The sequence below is a fragment of the Odocoileus virginianus genome, chromosome 17 (genome assembly GCF_023699985.2).
Source record: "Odocoileus virginianus isolate 20LAN1187 ecotype Illinois chromosome 17, Ovbor_1.2, whole genome shotgun sequence".
NCBI classification, from domain to species: Eukaryota; Metazoa; Chordata; class Mammalia; order Artiodactyla; family Cervidae; genus Odocoileus; species Odocoileus virginianus.
The window spans coordinates 26,967,471-26,988,475 of NC_069690.1; the positions used below are offsets into that span (position 1 = coordinate 26,967,471).

The 21,005-nt window shown below is 53.4% G+C and overlaps 1 protein-coding gene across 7 annotated transcripts in view; it reads right to left on the reverse strand.

The window, feature by feature from the left end:
* Positions 1–243: 243 nt before the first annotated feature.
* The window catches only part of PIK3R5 (phosphoinositide-3-kinase regulatory subunit 5), a 75,211-nt gene continuing 54,449 nt past the window's right edge, over positions 244–21,005 (reverse strand). For 5 of the 7 annotated variants that reach the window (XM_070479082.1, XM_070479079.1, XM_070479078.1 and 2 more), the window contains exons 6-19: positions 10,980–11,049; positions 8,258–8,432; positions 7,431–7,584; positions 6,716–6,799; positions 5,701–6,442; positions 5,412–5,574; positions 4,964–5,089; positions 4,367–4,495; positions 4,134–4,227; positions 3,886–3,962; positions 3,272–3,365; positions 2,859–2,941; positions 2,214–2,326; positions 244–2,102 (exon numbers count right to left, since the gene is read on the reverse strand). In XM_070479082.1, the coding sequence (XP_070335183.1) occupies positions 1,949–2,102; positions 2,214–2,326; positions 2,859–2,941; positions 3,272–3,365; positions 3,886–3,962; positions 4,134–4,227; positions 4,367–4,495; positions 4,964–5,089; positions 5,412–5,574; positions 5,701–6,442; positions 6,716–6,799; positions 7,431–7,584; positions 8,258–8,432; positions 10,980–11,049 (2,258 nt within the window). In that variant the 3' untranslated portion in view covers positions 244–1,948. The remainder of the gene's footprint in view (positions 2,103–2,213; positions 2,327–2,858; positions 2,942–3,271; positions 3,366–3,885; positions 3,963–4,133; positions 4,228–4,366; positions 4,496–4,963; positions 5,090–5,411; positions 5,575–5,700; positions 6,443–6,715; positions 6,800–7,430; positions 7,585–8,257; positions 8,433–10,979; positions 11,050–21,005) is intronic. The other 2 variants (XM_070479083.1, XM_070479084.1) reach the window with 2 other exon arrangements.

The window sequence follows — 21,005 nt, forward strand, 5'->3', positions numbered from 1 at the left end:
ATTTCTCTGTTTTATCGAAATTGCCAAATGAATTCGTGAGGTCTAGCATGAAGCTCACTTTCCTTCTGCTCAGCAGCAGTGAGGGTTATAGGGAAGGAAGACTTGGGTATAAAATGTATTTTTTATAGAGAGGAAAATTACAAAAAGATAAACAAAGCAATCCCCTAAGAATCTTATTTCCATTCTATGTGAAATGACTTACATGAACTAAAACTGGCAAGAAAATAACTGTAGATCATCAGATCCAAGAGAAACCAAATTTTATTTGACAATAATATTAAATTCCACTCATTTATTCTTGAACATATCAATCATGTCAGAGGATAAACAACTCACATGACAAAAAATATTAAAGGTGTATTGAAAACCACTGTCTGGGGCCTGGAGCAAGGACAGATGGCCTGGACAGGGGAGGGATGGTAATACCGAGGTGGGGGGAGATGGAGCCACTCTGCCCACTTCTCTCAGGTCCTGAGTACCCTGGGCTGGGGCTTCATGGGCTCCTATGAGCCCACAGCCTTTGGCACAGATGAATCAGGAGCGGGAGGGGTTCTGTGAGGATATAACTGTCTATGCCCGTGGTTTCTTTTCCACCTCTCCCCGTCCAAACCCCGGGCCCCAGCCCGGCCCTCCATCTGACCACCCCAGCCCACACATCAGTGTCCAGATTCTCAAACCGGTGCCACCTGGCAGTTACCAATTTTTGGCTCTCGTGTTCTGTCAGCTATTTGCCCCCAGTCAGGCTCTAAGCTGCTCGAGGTCAGCTCTCCACCCTCTGCTCCTCTGGGAACTTGCCCAGGCGCAATGGTGCCGTGAACATTGGGGCTGGAAGACTCCGCACGTGATGGACTGTGTTGGGAGGCAGGGTGACGTGGGCCAGCCTGGGAGAGGCAGAGGTGAAGGCTGGGGCAGCTGTGGACGTCTTCTTACCCGGACCAAGGCAATTCCTACTTCAGAGCGTAGAGCTGAGTGTCCCTTCCCCTCTCATCTGGGTCCTGCCTCAGCAGCGAGTTGGAAAAGAGGCAATGAAGAACACTCCCTCCCCTCCCTTACCAGACCACGGACTCAGCGCTTAGGGGGTGAGGCCGCTGACCTTTCCTGAGCAGCTGCCAGAGGTGCTGGGCCAGGTGCCTTGCAGTCTTGTCTCAACACCCTAAGGAGGCCTTATTGCCCCCTTTAGCGCTCAGCAAAGAGAGACCTGAAGATGCTAATTCATTTCCTTCTGGCCATTTAGCCAGAAGCTCCCTGAGCTGCCACCGAATCTAGGCTTGTCCTGTCTCCTCCCAGAATCTCCAGAAAGGGGCTTCAGAAAGAGTCTGCTCTGAGTCCTGACAGCAAACAGGTCAAGTGTTGGCGCTGTTTTTCAGAAGATTCAGGGAATTTGAGAGAGAGAAAGTGTGTGTGTGTGATAGACATATAGATGGAGAAGGGGGTAGGAGGGCAGCACTGAGGTCAGAAAAACAACACCCATGTTTCTCCTACCTGAACCCCAGGTAGGGGGCTGAACTCCAGACTCAAAGGCACCCCCCCACCCGACCCCGCAAGTCTCTAACACAGTAAGGGGAGGGACTGGCCAAGGGTCGAGAGAGGAGGCCTAACCCTTCCACCCCCTAGAGCACCAGAGCCTCGGATCTTCCTTCTAGAGAAGATCCTAGGACATCTAGAGGGCGGAGCCTCCACAGATCAGCTCACCCATCCCTCTCCTCTCTACCTGAGGAATCTGAGGTGCTGTAGGCCAGGTTCCTCCCCCTAATGCCTGGTTGTTGTTTTTTTTTCCCAAACAGAGTCCAGAGGCACCATTAATCCCCTGTCTGTTGCAGAGCCCACAGCGGGGACCCTGACCCAGCACAGGCCCATTCAGCTGTCCACCAGGAGCCAGGCCCTCCCAGGAGAAGGGGGCCCCGAAAAGGCTGCCTCTGGGCTTCCTGTCCAGGCTGGGGCCGCACGGCTAGGGCAGAGCTCCGCTGAAGGTCATGATGGGCAGGCAGAGCAGGGAGCAGAGGTCGGGCGTGGTCTGCCCCTGCGCCGGCGGGTAGGAGGGCCTCTGGGGCTGGGGGCAGAGGCTGCTCTTCTCGGGCTTGTAGCAGGGTGACACCTCACACCTGTGGGGCAGGGTGGGTGTCAGGGCAGGCTCCCACCTTTCCAGCTCCTTCCAGGCCTCAGGGTTGGGGGTAGGGGTGCTGAAGCAGGGCTGGGGGCCCCCACTTTCCTACCTGACCACACTCTGCAGGATCTTCCGCTCGTCCTGGTCCAGGCACACGGCAAAGGGGCAGCTATTAGAGCCGATGATCTGCACCTTGTCCACTTTAACCTGTGACGTGGTAATCTGGAAAGAGCGCCTGGGTCACCTGGAGCCCTGCCTGCCCCTCCCCTCCTCCGGAGCTGCCGGCCCTCCGCAACCTCTCTCCCCTTGGAACCACCCACCTGGGTCCAAGGGGTGGGGGCACACAGGGGGTGGTCCCACGGCCTCCATCAGGCCCTGACTCCCTCCCAGCCTCTGCCCTTTCCCGAGTCTAGAAGGACCAATTGTTCTGGGAGGAAAACCTCACTGCCTGCGCCGTGAGAGCCTGGGTTCCCTGACGCAGAGTCCACTCTGACATGGAGCCCACTTGGGTTCCCCTGGCAGCCACCACGGAGCCTTTCTGCAGGTGCAAGGGTACCTCCTCCTCCCAGGGCCCCCACACGTGTGCACACCCCTTACCTGCCTCTCCTCTCACCCACATGGCCCAGCACAGCCCTTGGACATGCCACCCCCATATGCACAGACACACACACGCATACACAGACACGCACACGCATACACATATGTGCCCAGTATGTCTCCTGAGGGGGCGGCGGGGAGGAGGGGGCATCCTTACCTGGTTGAAGCCCTTCTTAGATTTAGGGTTCTGCCTTTTCACCACTTCTGTTAGGTTTAGCGTCAGGGCCTCTGTGCTTGAGTCTGAAGGGCAGGGGTGGCTCAGGCCAGGCTTAGGACCACCTCTGTCCCTACCCTCTCCTTTACCCGCTGCCCCCATCTCCACCTCCCTGTCCCTCAACTTCACTTCTCTCCACCTCCCTGTCCCCCCACCCCCTGTCCCCAAACCTTCCTGTCCTCATCCCTACCCTACCTGGTCCCCACCTACCTCTGTCTTCCCTACCCCTGTCTCCACCCCCACACTCACCCCCTGCCCCGACCTCCACTTCTCTCCACTTCCCTGTCCTCATCCCCACCATACCCCTGCCCCACCCCACCTCCCGGCTACCCGTGCCCCCACCCTCACCCCCTCACCTAACTCCTCCTGCTGCCGGCAGGCCTTGCTGAGGTTGATGGAGGTGCAGACCTTCTCCATGTTACTCCAGCGACTGCGCCCACTGATGGCCCCCTGGGAAGGGAGCAGAGCCACATTATCTGAGCCCTAGGCCCCTGATGCCTGGTGCCTTCAGCTCCAGACCCGCCAGCAACAGGGTGCCACCTGCCATCAGCACACCCAGGCAGCTCTCTCTCCACCCCAGTCGGCCAGCTTCTTCACTAAGAGCCCCCTTGATCCCTATAAAGACCTGGTGGAACCCAGGAGGAGCTATCAGGTCACTTGTTTGGTCCACGGGCCAGCCTGATGACCAGGTCAGAGAACTCAGCTCCATCCTCACCCCCAGCCCAGAATCCAGGTCCCCGAGCACCCTGAGGAGGGGGACTGCCCAGGGGGAGGGCAGCTTTGGAGGCAGAGGGGGAGGAGAAGGTCCATTTCCTCTCCTTCCCCGTTCTCTCAGCATCCTGGAGCGCCTTGGCAGCCTGCCGCGGCCTTCCAGCTTACAGACTGGGGTCCAGTACACAGGAGGCTGGCTCCGGGAGGCGGTGAAGAAGCTGGCTGACTGAGGTGAAGGGCAGGCCCGCAGCAGGCTCACCTTGCTGTAGATAATCTGTAGTGTTAGCGGGACAGCCTCCCGGTCACCGTCGATGCCCAGCCGCTTGCTGCCAGGACCTGTGCACACAAACAGACCCTCTGCTCCTCTCCCTTCCAGGCCCTCACAGACCCGGGGCCCTGCCTCCCTGCCCCCTTCTCATCCCTCCTGCCCCACTACCCTGCGACCCCTCCTCCCCAAGGGCCCCCTGGGTCCCGGCCCACCTCCACGGGGGCTCAGGTAGGACCCACCTGAAGCCTTGATGGCACGCGTGGCAGCACAGTGACCCAGCTCCAGGGAGTGGATGAAGATCTCTGTCGTCTTCTCCCCGGTGACGAAGGTCAGCTGCAATGGGCAGGAGTGCGGGCATCAGCGTGGACCTCCCAGAGGGACTCCCAGGCGCCCCCCCCCCCCAGCACAAGGCTGCCGGGGACGGGCAGAGGGGGACCCTGCAGCCAGTCTGCAGTGGCAGGACAGGCCTTACCTCGGTCTGATAGACCTGCAGCAGCACCGGGCGGGCGGCGAAGCGGCAGTAATAGAGCAGCATGTCGGCCAGGATGGGCAGCCGGGCAGGGGAGCCCTCCAGGGGCCGGGACTCCGCCTTCAGAGACTGCTGGGGTTGGGGGGAAGCCCCGAGATGGAGAGAGAATGGGGAGGATGAGAGGACAACACACAAAGGAGACAGATCCAGAGGCAGGCAGGGCCAGGGAGGGGGGCGGTGAGATGGGGGCAGGAAACAGAAGGGTCGGGGAAGGACCCACGGCCCGGCCTCCATCCCTCCTCTCCAGCCTCCGAGATGGTCAAAGCTGGGAGTCGAGGAGCAGGGGCTGAGGCCTAAGACGCCTGGATCCTTCTGGGGCCCCTCCCTCCCTCCCAGCACAGAGACCCCTCCCTGGGCCTCGGAGCCCCAGGTTCAGCTCAGTTCTGCTTCCACCCAGCCTCCCTGCTCAATCCTGAGTGAGCCCTGGTCCTCCAGGGGGACCTCCAGCTGGGCCCCCTCAGCCAGAGCCTTCAAAGCAAGACTGAGTGCCTGCAGCCAGGTGCCCCCCTAGCCCCTGTACCCCGGAAAGGGGCGGCTCACCTGGCACAGGATTTCGGGGGGGAGATGCATGAGGCCCAGCACGTTGCGCTCATACCAGGGGTCAAGCATGCCGAGGTAGTGGGAGATGTCGTTGGTGCTCTCCCCCCAAGGGGCCGCGCCCAGCCCCTGGAGAGGGGGCAACAGTCATGCCCAGCGTCCTGGCCTTGCCACCCTCGCTGCAGGCCCTGCATGGCACCTGCTGCCCCGTTCTGAGCTTCTCCCTTGCCCTTGGAGAGGTCTAACGACCCTCAGTCCATGCCCCCCTTCACCCCACCACCACACGCAGGGCAGGGAGCATGCCCGGGAGCCAGGCCCACCCAGGAGGACGTGCGTCGTAAACAGGGGTAGCTGCTGCTCCTGACTTCCGACCAGCCCCCTTCCAAGGATCTGGGACCTGCTCATGTCTCCTTGCTTTGCCACCCCGCTGGGCCCAGGGCTGGGGACCTACCGCAGGGCCGGGGTGCCTCGGGGAGTCTGTGGGGAGGGGGGACGTCTGGCATGGAGAAGCTGGGCTGGTGCAGCCCCCAGTTCCTTGGCTCCGCTTCACGGGCACGTAGAAGAACTGGAGCTTGAAGAACCGCGTGAGGAGCGGACGGTTGCTCTCCAGGCGCCTGCAGAGAAGAAGATGGTGAGAAGAGAGTCCCTGGGCCCCTGGGGGACCCCAGTCCTCGAGCCCAGATGCCACCAGCACCACCCCTCTGAAGAGGGGCAGACGGAGGCCCAGCGCCGGCTCTCACCGCAGTTTGCTGTACGCCCGGGCCACCTTCCCTGAGATCCGATCGGAGCCGAAGACCACGACTCGCAGTGTGGAGGCCTTGGGGTCCTCATCCCCACTCAGGAAGGGGCGGCGGCGCTGGTGGCGGGAAGCAGGGGCCAGGAGCCAGCCAGGCATTGGGGGGCTGAACTTGGCCTGGGGCAGGGAGCGCGAGCGCTGGGCCCGGGAGGCGGGCCGCGGGCCGTCCATGGGGCTGACGGGGCTGCAGAGGCTGCCGGCCCGCCGCAGGGGCACGGCGCCGTCCGGGCCGCCCTCTAGGGCCTGGGAGTCCCTTCGCAGCATGAGCTGGCTGGTGCTCTTGAAGAGTTTATAGATCCTGTTGAACTTCTGTCCGGACCTGCGGTGGCCCCGGCGTTCCTGGCTGCCAGGCTTCTTGGGCCTCTCGAAGGAGCTCTCCTCACTGTCCTCCACGTAGCCACTGTCGATGCCATCCGACAGGCCCGACACGAAGGAGGTCAGTAGCTGGCGGTGGAGGGTGGATCCTGAGGCCTGGGATGAGGCAAGGGACAGGGTGGAGTCGTGGGAGGCCGCGGAGCTGGTGGAGAGCAGAGAGTCCCTCTCGGCACAGTGCCTGTCGCTGTCCAAGTCCTCCTCCTCTTCCTCCTCGTCCTCGTCCTCCTCCTCCCCGTCCTCATCCTCGTCGTCCCCCAGGATGCCCGGTTGGAGCAGCTCCTGTTCCTTCAGCAGGATTTCCTGCAGGATGTCTGCCGGGAGCAACGGGGGACACCGTCTGGGCGTCAGGCCCTGGAACCCCTCCTGCACAGCCCTGGGAGCGGGGACAAACTCAGACAGAATGACATTGGGGGGGAGAGGGTAGGGGCCAGCCCCGGACTCAGAGCCCTGCCCTCTGCTCTGCTCAGAGCCTGCTCAGGTGGGACGGCGGGTGGGGGTGGGTGTTGGGGAGGCCCACTGCAGAGGAAGAGAGCCCCGGATGTTTGGGTGGGTGGGCACCAGGGGGGCCCCAGTAGGCCGCTCACCGAAACTGTCCTGGTTCCAGCTGTAGGTATAGCACCTGGCCACGGGCATGGGGATGGTGCGCAGCTTGCCGGGTTTGGCGGTGTCTGGAGGAGCCGGGGAGGGGAGGCAGGAGGTGAGGGCTGGGCCGGCGCCTTGAGACTGGCCAGCCCAGACAACCTCTTCGTCTTGGAGCAGAGACCAGAGTGGGGAGAGGGACCAACAGCCAGGTGGGCTGGGGCTGAGCTGGAAGCTGAGATGCCTGACCCACAGTCAGGGGGCTTTTCTCAAGCCCACAGGGTAGAAGCCACGCCCTTCTGTGAGCCGTGGGAATGTGGCCGAGTCTCAGGCTCTGAGCCTCCACTTCAAACAAGATAAGGAGGGCACCAGCTCACCAGGAGTCTCTTCTTCTGTAAAAACCTTCCCCAGAGCCGATGGGGCAAGGCGGGCCATGTGACAAAGGGGGCCCAGAGGGGTACGTGCAGCTTCTTTGTTGTCTTCAAATGCAGCCCGGTGCCCTCGATCAGTCCTCCCTTTTCCTCCTCCCGCCACCACCCCCGTGGCAATCTGCAGCCGAACCCTAACCCTGCAGAGGGGAACCATGCCCTCAGGATGGCAGAGCAGGAGGTGTCGGAGAACCTGGGTCCCTGAATGATCATATGGAGCAGGCCCAGCCGGGCTGCTCGCCTGGGGAGCTGTGGAGCCACGGGGGGACGGGGCCTCACCCCAGCGCCTCACCTAGGACACCAGGGAAGCCGGCTTTCTCTCCCACTGCCTGCAGTTTGGTCCTGAGCCACTGGCGGGCCTCGGCAGCATCCCCGATGCCTGATGCCAGCTCCTGAGCCTCCGCTGTCTCCGCGAAGATGTCCTCAAGCTCAGCCAGGGTCTTGGACTGAAAGCCAGGGCGGGGGGAGGGGGGGTAGGCAGGCTTGCCTGTGAACCTCGGCCTGGCCACCCAACTTTTCAAACTCCCAGTGACCTGTCTCTCCCTGGCCCCGCCACCTGCCTCCACCCACGACTGACCACCGAGCCAAGCTCCTCCTCAGCCCCTTTTTTCCAGAAATAGTCAGAAAGGCCCAGAGCCTTGCAGAGCTGGGGGCGGGGATGTCAATGCTGAGAAGGGGAGCCACACAGCCAGCAGGTCCCAGAGCTCGGCCTAGACGCCAGGGTGCCAGCTTCAGTGTAAAGCTCATGCCTGTGCCACCCAGCTCACGCCACCCTCGGAGGCTGCGTTCAGTCCCTCGGTCCCGGTTCCACCCATCCGGGTTAGGAACCAGCAGAACAGAGACCTCTCAATGAGGTCAGTGCTCCAGTGACCTCACTCAAGGTGAGGGGGACAGTGTATCGGGGCGGGCTCCAAAAGGGAGCAGTGAGAACCTCTGCCGGGAGGGGGCGCTGCTGAGCCCAGGGCGGACCCTGCCTTTGTGGAGAGAACCTCTGCATGGAGGGGGCGCTGCTGAGCCCAGGGCGGACCCTGCCTTTGTGGAGAGAACCTCTGCAGTGAGATGGCAGTGTTGAACCCGCGGGAGGGGGCGCTGCTGAGCCCAGGGCCCCGGGGCACATACCTGCAGCCTGCAGTGCAAACCCGGCAGGTCGCAGTGGGGCCCAAAGGTGGCCTGGAAGGCATGCAGGAGCAGGGTGGTGTAGGTGCTGTGTTGCGAATGCCCGGGCGTGCTCAGCTGGTTGGCCACGGCGAGGAACTCGGCCTGCACCTCCACCGGGTTCAGCAAGAGCACAGTGCTGGGGACACAGAGGACTGGCCGTGGGCACTGGGGGACAGGGGTGGGGCCGCCACAGAGCCCACTCGGGCTGGGGGCCAGCCCCTCTGACACCCAGGCCTTCTCACAGCCCAGGCGGGGCCTGAGGCCAGGGGAGAGCCGGCGGCTTGGGGGTCCCAGTTCCAAGGGGAAAGCTTACTGCCTACTTTTGACCAGTTTTCAGCTGGGCTTTACAAAGACCTTTTAAAAACTGAACTTCGTTTCCACAAATAAATTCTACCTTCGTTTTTCTTTAATAAAAAAATTTTTCCTACAAGACATCTGAACAGATGCAAAATGACACAATAAAGGACTGTATTTTAGGGGAGGTGATTGGAGGCCAGGTGATCATTTTGGGGGAGGGGGCAGCAAGGCAACCACATGCTGTGCGATGTGGCCTGAAATTTCAGCCCGTGTGCTCAAGTCAAGGGTCGGGTGTGAGGTGGCTTCTGCCAGGAGGAAGGGGAGCAAGTCAGGGCTGTATCTGACTCCTCTTCTGGCAGAGGGTGCCCTTTCTTTCTTTTTAAAAATATTTATTTGGGTCCATGTGGGATCTAGTTCCCTGACCAGGGACTGAACCTGGGCCCCTACATTGAGAGCTCAGAGTCTCAGCCACTGGACCACCAAAGCCATCATGAAGGCCAGCATTGGGCTGGGAGAGGTAGCGTGCACGCAGTCACCACCCCCCACCTCCCTTCCCCTGGACCCTCTCTCTCTCTTTTTTTTTTTTGAGTGAAAGCACTCAGAAAGCAGGTATATTGAGAAAGATATTGAGCAGGTATATTGCCATTCCCACTGGCAGAATGTGGTCCATCTCAGGAGGTGAGATCGGCCCCTGGGTTCCCTCCTGATGCCAGTGTTTAAATGTCTGCATTATGGACATGTCAAACATACCCAAATATTAAGAGAATCATGAACCTCAAGGATCAATCACTCAGTTAACACATGACTGTTTGAGCTTCAACCACGACAACCCCCAATCACTGCGTTTTCTCTAAGGTACTCCACTCCAGTATTCTTGCCTGGAAAATCCCATGGGTAGAGGAGCCTGGCAGGCTACAGTCCATAGTGTCACAAAGAGTCCGACATGACTGAAGGACTGAGCACACACCAGCCACAGCAGTGTTATCCCTGTGAGGGCTGTTAGTGTGAACTGCTCACGCTTGTTCCCTCACAGCACAAAGAAGCACCAGGCAGGTGGCCTTCCTGCCAGTGTCTGTGGACGACTGTCCCAGAGCCGGCCCAAGGGTCAGAACTCAGGGACGGGATGGGGCTGTGTCAGATTCCCCAGGGTTTAGGGAGAAACTCATTTTGATTTCTCTATGTGTAAGAAAAAGGGGTCAGGCTCAAGTAAGTAGTCCCTCACTGAGTCATCCTCCTTTACTGACTGCTGGATCATCCCTCGTGGACATGCATTAAGCATCACTGTATACAGGACCAGGCCAGCCACCCTAAGGCCTCACCACTTGCACCTCCTCTGCACGCTTGTTAACCAAAGTGAGACTGACTCGGCTGTAAGCTCTTTCTACGAACCTCTCTCTGTGCCTCAGTTCCTGGATCTAAAGCACACCTCTCTCACAGGGTTACTTAACAGGAGGACTGGATGATGGAGGGACGCCTGCAGCACTACCTGGGGTTCAGGAAGGGCCTTGAAGCTGTTGGTGATTATCCATCATCCACCTGCCTCAGTCCCCCTGGTGGAATTCTGCTTGCTTATTAACCAACCTTTCTTTACAAGACATTTTTTCTGCCCTTTCTATCTCTCTCAAAATCTACCACTTGCTTTTCTGTTTGTTTTTACCAAGAAGGAACTCAAATGATATCTGCTCAGTGAATGTGCTGTGAACCCCTGGGACTGAGGATGGGAAGGGGCTGGGGTGACTGGAATTTCTGAGTCAGTGGAGGCGGGGGTCTCCAGGTACCCATGTGCTTAGAGGCTTGCTGGAGGGCCCTCAGAATAGAGGCTTCCTCTCAAATGCTTTTCCAGCTGCAGGCTATGGGTAATGAAATCAGCTCAGGGAGTCCTAACCAGAACTGCCTTTGAAATGAAATTGAACTAGAACAGATCAGAGCTCATGCTTGGGAGAAGGTGACTTTTCTTTCCTAAAACTTGTCTCAGCTCTATATGTGTGTGTATCAGGTTTTCATAGAAAATACATTTTCAAACTATAGGTCCTGGTCAGGAAAGTTTGGAAAATGCCATTTTACTGACAGGCAGAAAGACATTATGCAAAGAGCCTGGGCTTTTGTGTAAGACTGAGGCTCAAATCCTGGCTCAGACATTTACTAGCTGTGTGACCTTGGGGAAGTTACTTGCCCTCTCTGACCTGTGGCTTCCTCATCTGAAAAGTAGGGGTAAAAAAAGGTAATGTGTGCTTGTTCAGCATAATCAAAGCAGGTAATTTTTGTTTTTTGTTTTAAAGTCTCAGACCCATTTAGGAATCTGAAATGAGCCCAGAAAAATGAGCCAGTGCACAGAACATCACCTCCACCCCCACCCCGTCATTCCTTCCCCCCCAAGAGCACTCACACAGTGGAGCTGCGGTGACTCCTAGTGGACAGGCCCTGCTCGGCCCTCACCAGTCGCTGGTAGGAGATTCCTGTGGCCAAAAAACCCAAAACAGCAGTTCATGAATTCACCTGTTCCTTCAGTAGGCATGGCCCTGCTCCTTGGAGGTGCCAGCCCTGGGAGTTCCCGGATGAAGGTCAGATCATGGGGCAGATTAGACCCCTGGCCTCCAGGGTCTTTAACAGTCTGACTCCCAGCCCCCTCCGTGGCCCCACCCACCCCACAAAGCTTCACTCTTTAGAGACTGAGGGGCAGGGCACCCAGGGAGGAGACTGGGGACCCCGAAGTGGCTGGACAGCCTCCCGCTGTCCACCTGGTACTGATTCTGTCACCTCTCCAGATCCAGGTGTCCTCCGGCAGCTCAGCCTTAGCCCCAACCAGCCCCCCAGCCTTCCCCTCAGCATCCCGGCCCTGCCTCGGGGGACCCTCAGTATTCCGCGGTCCTGCCTGGCGTTGTCCTCCTCTACGGCTGAGTCTCTGCACCACGGATCCCATCCCAGCCTTCCTTTATGGCATCATCCATCTCTCCATCTCTGATTCAAAGATGCTGAGAAGAAATGAGCCAAGGTTTCCCCTTTGCCCTGAAACTTAGTTCTGTAGCTGGAAAGTAGGTACTCACTGCCGTGTCGACCACGGCGAGGAGACTCGGCAACACTTGGTTCTTCTCACCGAGGGGGCTGGGAATCGGCAGCGGAGGGAGGGGGCAGGCAGTCCCCCTCATTAGAGCTTGGGCATCCCCACAGGGACCCTGCTGGGTGTGGACTGGGTGACAGTTTGGAGCAGAAGGCAACCTCTTGGGGGAATCAAAGCCACGACTGGGGTTAGAGACGGCTGTAAGCAGAGGGCTGTGACTTTTGTAAGTGGTCAAACACTTCCAATTTGTGCTATTCCAACTTGAGACCTGATTTCTTTGATTTCGGTGCCTTTTGTTTGATGAGTCTTTTATGTAATTGTCACATGTTTAGATGTTAATGTTATGTCTACTTGGACAGGCAAGTCCCTGAGAGAGAGGTGATAACGATCAGGACTCAGGACGCCACCTAGTGGCCGCCTACAGACATGACAGAGAAAAGTCCCCTCTTTGCCCCTTCCAACCCAATGTCCCTGGCCATCCCAGGTTTCCCTGCCCCCCAATCTACCAGACTCCAAAACACACAGACATCAAAGTCTTCTCTGGATCTGTCCACACTTCTCTTTTAAATACCACGTAGTGTTCTTAGCAGGCAACCCACGCCCCACTGATCTGTCATGCCACACCCCTGCAGCCCTGTTCTGCCCCTGTAGACTCTGGCAACGCTGGGGCCACAGTCCAGGAGGTACTGTGGGCCACTTTATCCTTGAAGCCTATTCTCTTTAGTCTACAGGACAAGGAGCATTCTCTAACATCCTGTTTCTCCATCTGCTCATCTTAGGGGCTTTTCCTGGTGGCTCAGCGGTAAAGAATCCACCTGCCAATGCCTGCCAAAGAAGGAGACGTGGGTTCAATCCCTGAGTTGGGAAGATCCCCTGGAGAAGGAAATGGCAACCCACTCCAGTCTTCTTGCCTGGAAAACCCCATGGACAGAGAAGCCTGGTGGGCTATACAGTCCATGGGGTTGCAAAGAGTCAGCTATGACTTAGTGAGTAAACAACAAACATGTTTGGGAACTGTGGCATCATTAGCTGGGAGCTGCTGTTGGCTGATGATGTTCTATTAGTGGGTACCATTTCCAGAGTGATTGGTAGGTGCTGAAGAGCCCAGATTCCAACAGCATCAGCTGAAACTCTCTACCCCTCCCCCAAAGACACCCATCAAATCCCCCTTCCTTGGCTTCTCTTGATAACGAAACTCCACTTATTGGGGAGCCTCATGGCGATGGGTGCTTCCCCTCTTTGACCTGTACCCGTCTTCCCTGGGCACCTCAGCAGACATGAACAACTTTCTGAAACTGGCTTACTTAGACCAAGACTGGCTCAAGGGCTGAACAAAAAAACCACCTAGGTGGTTCCGTGTCTGGTCTTAACATGTAGGAAATCCAAAGGGCCCCCCCTATATGGGCAAGGGACGTGTTCTGGTGAGTGGGAGCTCATGGTGGGCAGCCATGGTGAAGTGCAAATGCCTTGTCCAGGCACAGGAGTGCCCTCGTAACTGAGCTTTGTTTACCCAACTGGGCTTTCCCTCTTTTAATTTTTTAAAAAGTTATTTATCTTATTTTTGATTGAAGTATAGTTGATTTACAACACTAAGTTAGTTTTAAGTATACAGCAAAGTGATTCAGTTTTATATATATATATATATTTTCAGGTTCTTTTCCATTATGGGTTATTACAAGATATTGAATATGGTCCCCTGTGCTACATTAGGGCTTTGCTGTTTATCTGTTTTATATAAAGTGGTGTGTAACTGTTAATCCCAAACTCCTAAATTAGCCTTCCACCACCCCTTTCCCTTTCTAAAGGGCTAACTGGAAATGGCCACTCTGCACAGGACAGCTGACAAAAAAAGACAGAGGATGAGTGACAATCACTGCTGGTGTCACCAAGCAGGAACTGGCTCCATGTCAATGACATTCTTATGGAACGTCCATGCTGAGGACACGACACGGTGCCTGGTCATCGTGAGGCAGAGTCCCCAGGGCTGACACGAGGCAGGGAAGGCTCAGCCTTAGCTGCACGGCCATCCCAGGAGACGATCCTGGCTTCCTCCTCCTGACCCACATCGTACCCCGACACGAACACTCCTGGCTGCTGGCTTCCTCTTATGCTTTCCTTCCTTCTGGGGTCCCCTGGACAGCAGCCATGGAACTCTCTCTCACACACACACACACACACACACACACACGTCTCCTTTATCCGTTCTTCTGCTGATGGACACTTAGGCTGCTTCCGTGTCTTGGCTACTCTAAACAGAGCTGCTATGAACACAGTCCTACTTTTGATCAGGAGGCTCAGAGAGCTTCCGTAACCTGTCCAACGTCATCAGCTAATAAGTGACAGAGCGGAGTTCTTTGTTATCCAAAAGCCCATGTTCCTGCTCTCACATTTGACTTTATAGCTAAAGCAAGAATCACCAAACTTTCCTGAGTCCTAGTTGTCTCACGTACAAAATGGGAGCAATGCTGCTTTTCCCTCATACTCTGCAGGGCTGTGCTCTGGGTGATGCAATTGTGGAGGTCTGGGTGCTTTGAAAACTGAGGCGTGACTCACGCATATGATGCCCACTGTCGCCCGTCAGGATGACAGACCAAATCTCAGCAGGCAAGTGCTGTGATCTGCACAGCCGGGCAGGCACAGAGTAAATACTCAACAAACATGGGGGCTGAACCCAAGGGGGCTGTGGTGGGCGGGACCCGGAAGCACTGACGTGAGGCTTCCTGCCACCCAGATGGAGGCAGTGGGTGACCCTATGGCGGGGGTGGAGTCAGGAAGAAGGGGGAGGTCCGCAGGCTTGATAACCTGCCCACTTCCTCTGCCACCCAGCCACATCAAAGTGGGATAAACTGTTTTACTCATCTCCATGGCAACTGACTCCACAAGGCTGCATGGGTGGAGGGCCTAGCTCCCCAAGTCCCTGTCATCTTCTCCCTGTGACCTTGCTAGGATCCACCTACTAAGATAAGGCCACCCTGAACCCTCCTACCCCCAGCAATAGGAAATCAAAGTAGGCCAGCATTATCCTCACAGAATGCTGAGAGGGAGACACAACTATACTCCCACTTTACAGATGAGGAAACTGAGGCTCCTATGATGTGAAATGTCTTGCCAAAGGCCCCACAGCCCCAGGGTTGTGGGGACCCCACAACAGTCTAGTACTAAGTACTAGTAACCACGGAGTGATGCAGCCTCAGCCTCCCCCACAGAGCTCAGTGCCTGGTCTCCCCTTCCCCCTACTGTCTCCCTCAGCTGGGTTACTGGGGGTAGAGCCACTCAGCAATAAGGCAAAACTATTACCCACCTGCCTTTACCAAATTACACCAAAGCACTTCCTAACTGGACTTCCCCGGTGGCTCAGCAGTAAAGAATCCGCCTACAATGTGAGAGCCGTAGGAGACGTTGGTTCACTCCCTGGGTCAGGAAGATCCCCTGGAGGAGGGTAGGGCAACTCACTCCAGTGTTCTTGCCTGGAGAATCCTGTGGACAGAGGTGCCTGGTGGGTTACAGTCCACGGGGTGGCAGAGTCAGACACCACTGAAGTGAGTCAGCATAGTACAGCACAGCACTTTCTAACTAGCCCACCTAAGGGTTGAGGAGAAGGAGCTACTGTGGTTGAATTTACTACTTGCTATTAATATTAATGAGGGGTCAGGTTCTATGAAATTAGAGGCTTACTTGTGGATGTGAGATGAGTGCTTTTTGTTCACTATAAAAGATAATGTCACGGAAGCAACCTAGATGTCCATCAACAGATGAATTGATACAGGAGTTGTGGTACATAAATACAATGGAATATTACTCAGCTATATAAAAGAACACAGTTGTCAGTCCTAATGAGGTGGAGGAACCTAGAGCTTGCCGTACAGAGTGAAGTAAGACAGAAAGAGGAAGACAAATGTTGTATATTAACATGTGTGTGTGGAATCTAGAAAGATGGTACTGATGAAACTATTTGCATAGCATCAGTGGAGATGCAGACATAGAGAACAGACTTGTGGAAACAGTCTTGTGGGAAGAAAAGGGAGGGATGAATGGAGAGAGTGCCATGGAAATATATACATTACATGGAAATATATCCTATATGTAAAATGGATAGCCAGTGGGAATTTGCTGTGTGGCACAGGGCACTCAACCCAGTGCTCTGTGACAAACAACCTAGAGGGGTGGGATGGAGTGGGAGGTGGGAGGGAGCTTCACGAGGGAGGGGACAGATGTAACCCTGTGGCTGATTCATGATGACGTAAGGCAGAACCCAGCACAATATTGTCAAGCAATTATCTTCCAATAAAACATTTTCTAAAAAAGGTAATGGCAAAGGTTTTTTCCCCCACTGTATGATGTTTCACTCCCCTATATGATGTTGACTAATTTTGTATCTAATTCTGCCATCTTTTCGTGGCTTAGATGAGAAATTTATTTCAGTTTCTGATACCCTTCTTTAAACCGCCTCTCCCACCTTCCTGGCTGGTTCCCTCAGTAACGAGTTGGAATGCGTCTTTGACATAGGCTCACTATACATCTGTTTGAGTTTGAGGCTTTTTAACTGTTTGAAAAAGATTGTCTGGCACGAGCAAGCGGTTTCCTATTTCGGTTCTGCTTTCCCTGGAAAAGGAGGCATTGCTGGCATGGGCAGCCTGGCCTGAACATCCCCCTCCAGCACTTCCTTGGTCCCCAGCATACTTGAGCCCTCACATGGTCCCAGGGGCAAGATCCAGGGGCAGATCCTCAGCAGTGAGTGACTAGTCTTCCACGAGCCCTCACTGCTCTGAGTTCAAGGACCCTCACTCCATTTCCGTCTCCAGCTGCTGCTCTGCTTGGCTCTCGTATCCCCAATAGAACCCTGAGTCCCAGTGTCTGGGCCTCCGCACAGCCCGTCCCTCACTCAGCTCCACATCTGTTTGCTGGGGGCTGCTGGGAGCTGAGTTCCTGCTCTGTTGCCCACAAAAACATCTCAAGGCATAGCGTGCATGTGGCAGAGGGCAGCCAGCTGGTTCTACTTGAAATTGGGAAGCGGTCTCCCCGCACGCAGGTGACAGCCCTCCCCCGGACCCATTTCAAAAAGAATGTCATTTTGATCTTAGGCAGAGACTGAAGGTCCTGCCAAGACATTTGCATTTTAAATCCTTTCTGTCCTGTTACAGAAAGGAAGAAAAGTGTTGCCTTCTCGTTAAAGGGATTCTGGTCACCACCAAGAAGCCCAGAAGCAATCTAGATCTGTTTGTTTGGGGGGACAGTGAGGAGGAAGGGAATGAAAGAGATGAAATTGGTTCGTTCATTCAGGGTGCCTTGGAAAGCGAGGTTGGCCTACTTGTCTTATTTATCACGTGCCTCAGCACCTTTCTTCATCCAACCCTTCTCCAGAGAGCCTCCCAAGCCTCTGCCAGGAAGTGAGGCTCATGTAGCGGGGAGCCTTTAACAGAAGGACACCTAGCCTGTACCTATCCAGGGCCTTAGTGATTGCAGCGAGAGCTGATTGGCTGGGCAGACAGATCAGCAGATAGGTTGGAGGAAGACAGATCAGCTGATTGGCTGGGCAGACAGATCAGCAGATAGGTTGGAGGAAGACAGATCAGCTGATTGGCTGGGCAGACAGATCAGCGGATAGCTTGGAGGAAGACAGATTAGCTGATTGGTTGGGCAGACAGATCAGCAGATAGGTTGGAGGAAGACAGATTAGCTGATTGGTTGGGCAGACCGTTAAGCTGATTGTGCTATGTGTTATCTTGCTTCAGTGGTGTCAGTCTTTGTGACCCTACGGACTGTAGCCTGCCAGGCTCTAGGCTCCTCTGTCCATGGGATTCTTCAGACATGAATACTGGAGTGGGTTGTCATGCCCTCTTCCAGGGGATAATCCCAAACGAGGGATGGAACCCCGCGTCTCTTACATCCCCTGCATTAGCAGGCGGGTTCTTTACCACCGGCACCGCCTAGGAAGCCCCTGATTGGTTGTGAATGAAGTTGCTTAGTCTGTCCAACTCTGAGACCCCATGGGCTGTAACCTGCCAGGCTCCTCCGTCCATGGGATTTACCAGGCGAGAATTCTGGAGTGGATTGCCATTTCCTCTCCAGGGGATCTTCCCCACCCAGGGATCGAATCCAGGTCTGTCTGCATTGCAGGCAGACGCTTTACCCTCCAGGCAGACGCTTTACCCTCCGAGCCACCAGGTAAGTCCTGTGGTGGAATCAAGCCCAACCTGATTGGTTGGGGGAAGACAAACCAGATGATCAACTGGGAAGGCAAGTCATAAATTTCTCCAAAGCACTTCAGTCTGGAGCTTTCTAGGGTCCGTTAATTACTAGGGAATAAGATTCGGCACATCTGTTCTGTGTGTATTTAACGCCCGTGATCAGACACTTAGATACTCTGGGTACTAAACAGAGCCTGGGGCATATACACATTTAAAAGAATAAAACAAAAATGGGATTACAACACACATAGTATTTGGGGGCCTGCTTTTTTTTTACTCAACAAGTTACTAAATGTCTTTTCATCTCAGTAATCTTATTTCTATGATGTCATTTTACTCAGTTACTTATTTTTGGCTACGCTGGGTCTTTGTTGCTACTCTGGCTTTCTCTAGTTGCAGCAAGCAGGAGCTACTCTCAAGTTGCGCTGCGGTTGGCTTCTCCTTGCAGTAGCCTCTCTTGTTGCAGAGCATGGGCTTCAGTAGTTGCAGTTCCCTGGCTTTAGAGCACAGGTTCAGTGGTTGTGCCGCACGGGTTTACTTGTTCCACAGCATGGGATCTTTCCAGATCAGGGGTCAAACCCGTTTCCTGCATTGGCAGGCAGATTCTTAACCACTGAGCCATCAGGGAAGCCCTATGATCTCATTTTTAATGACTGAGTAGGATTCCACCAAATGACTCTGGTACAATATATTCAACTATTACTATGTACAATATTTAAGCTTTTTGGAATTGGCAGATTATTAAAAAGAAGACATCAATGAACACCCTTGTAGCTGAACATTTGCACATCCATAATTATTCATCAGGTTATAAACTTCCAGGAATGGAATTTCTGGGAGAAAAGATAATTATTTTTAATGCTTTAGCGAACACCCCACTTTCTGAGTAACACTGGTATTTTTGTTCTATTTTTAGGTTTACCAATTTGATAGGGGGAAAAGGTGTCTCACCATTTAGTTCTGCATTTTCTTTACTACTAGTGAGGATGAATATTTTGGAGGGGTGTTGCTCAGCTGTTAATGGTTCTTTCTGGATGTGCTTGAATCACATCCTTGTATTGATACTTCCATTGGTGTGTTTGCTTATTTTTTCAATTGACAAAAGAATTCTTCATGGGCTTGATATATTGTTCGTTGCAAATATTTTTCTTAGTTGGTTATTTACTTTCCACTTATGGTGGGTTCTGCTATAGAGAAGCTTTAATTTCATGCTCTCAAATCTGTCAGCCTTTTATTATTTGCGCCTTGGGTGGGAGGACACATTTGCCATCTGTTCTCCACTCCAGGCTCATGTAACCTATTTTTCTTCCTTTACTTTCATGGTCTTGATTTCCACACTTAAACATTTAATCCATCTGAAAGATATTTTTATGCTTGCATTAGCACTCAATGCTTTTTGAAATAGAATTTTAACCTGTCAATTCTCAGTCTGTCAATTATCCTAATACCATTTACTAAATGACCAATTTTTTCATTACTGACTTGTGGATGCTTCTTTGTCATATAATACATTTTAATACAGTTAATCTATTCTGAGACATTCTATTTCATTCCATTAATTTATCTATTCTATACCAATACTGTACTATTTTAATAACCATAGCCTTACAGTACTTTTAAAGACCTAGTAGGGAAATATTCCTTTCTTACTTTTCCCTAAGAATACATAAATAAATGCTACTGTAGAGCATTTATTCTGTTCAATAGACTTTATTTTGTCAAAATTTAAAAGATATTGGTATTTTTGATCACTGCTGCTACTGCTAAATCACTTCAGTCATGTCTGACTCTGTGTGATCCCATCCCTGGGATTCTCCAGGCAAGAGCACTGGAGTGGGTTGCCATTTCCTTCTCCAATGCATAAAAGTGAAAAGTGAAAGTGGAAAAAAAAGTGAAAGTGAAGTTGCTCAGCCATGTTCGACTCTTCGAGACCCCATGGACTGCAGCCTACCAGGTTCCTCCATCCATGGGATTTTCCAGGCAAGAGTACTGGAGTGGGGTGCCATTGCCTTCTCTGATTTTTGATCACAGTTACATTTATTTCCATAATACTGGATGTTATTACAATATTGATTCAATCCAACAAAGTCTCTTAAATTCTTCATCCTTCAGTAGTTTGTTGTCTCTGTGTAGGTTATTCACATTTCTTTATTTTATATTTTTAGTTGCTATTGTAAATTATTTTTCCCCATTATGTTTTCTTACGAGTTGATGCTATCATATGAAAAGCTCTTAGCTCCCTGATTATTAGTTTGACACTGCTTTGGGTGATTCTCATAGTCGTGATAGATAAGCAATTGTTTGAACTCTGCGAAATTAAAATTTTATCTTCTCTGGAAGAGGAAATATTCTTTACTTTTGTCTTTTTGCATAAGGAAAATCTTATAAGCACAAAGAGGAAGGTTGTTAATAATGGAAATGTATTCTAGTATTTCACTATGGGTTGTTACCTTATTAAGGACCGTTCCATATATTAATAGTGTCCACATATTGGAGGGGCTTTGAATATCAGGATTGGATGTTGAATTTTTTTTTTAACCGAGATATTTTTATTCAGAATAGATACTGAATTTTATCAAATGTTTCAGAGGCACCTACTAGGATGCTTAAGTGATTTTATTCCTTTGAGCCACTGATATGAGGAATTACTCAAATGAGGGGCCACCTGTCAGTAAACTGTACTTGATTATGTTTTTCTTGCTCTTACAATAGCTTTGTTAGACCTTGTTTCCATGTTGGTTAAAGCAGTAGTCCCAACTCTTTCTGAACTTCCCTGGTAGCTCAGATGGTAAAGAATCTGCCTGAAATGCAGGAGACCTGGGTTCAATCCCTGGGTTGGGATGATTCCCCTGAAGAAAGGAATGGCAACTCACTCTAGCATTCTTGCCTGGAGAATGCCATGGACAGAGGAGCCTGGTGGGCTACAGTCCATGGGGTCGCATAGAGTCGGACATGACTGAGTGACTAACACTTTCCCTTTCCAACCTTTTTTGGCACCAGGGACTGGTCTCATGGAAGACAATTTTTTCACAGATTGGGGGGGATGGTTCCAGGATGATTCAAGCATACTACGTTTACTGTGTGCTCTATTTCTAGTATTACATCAGCTCCACCTCAGATCATCAGGCATTAGATTCTGGAGGTTGGGGACCCCTGTGTTATGGCG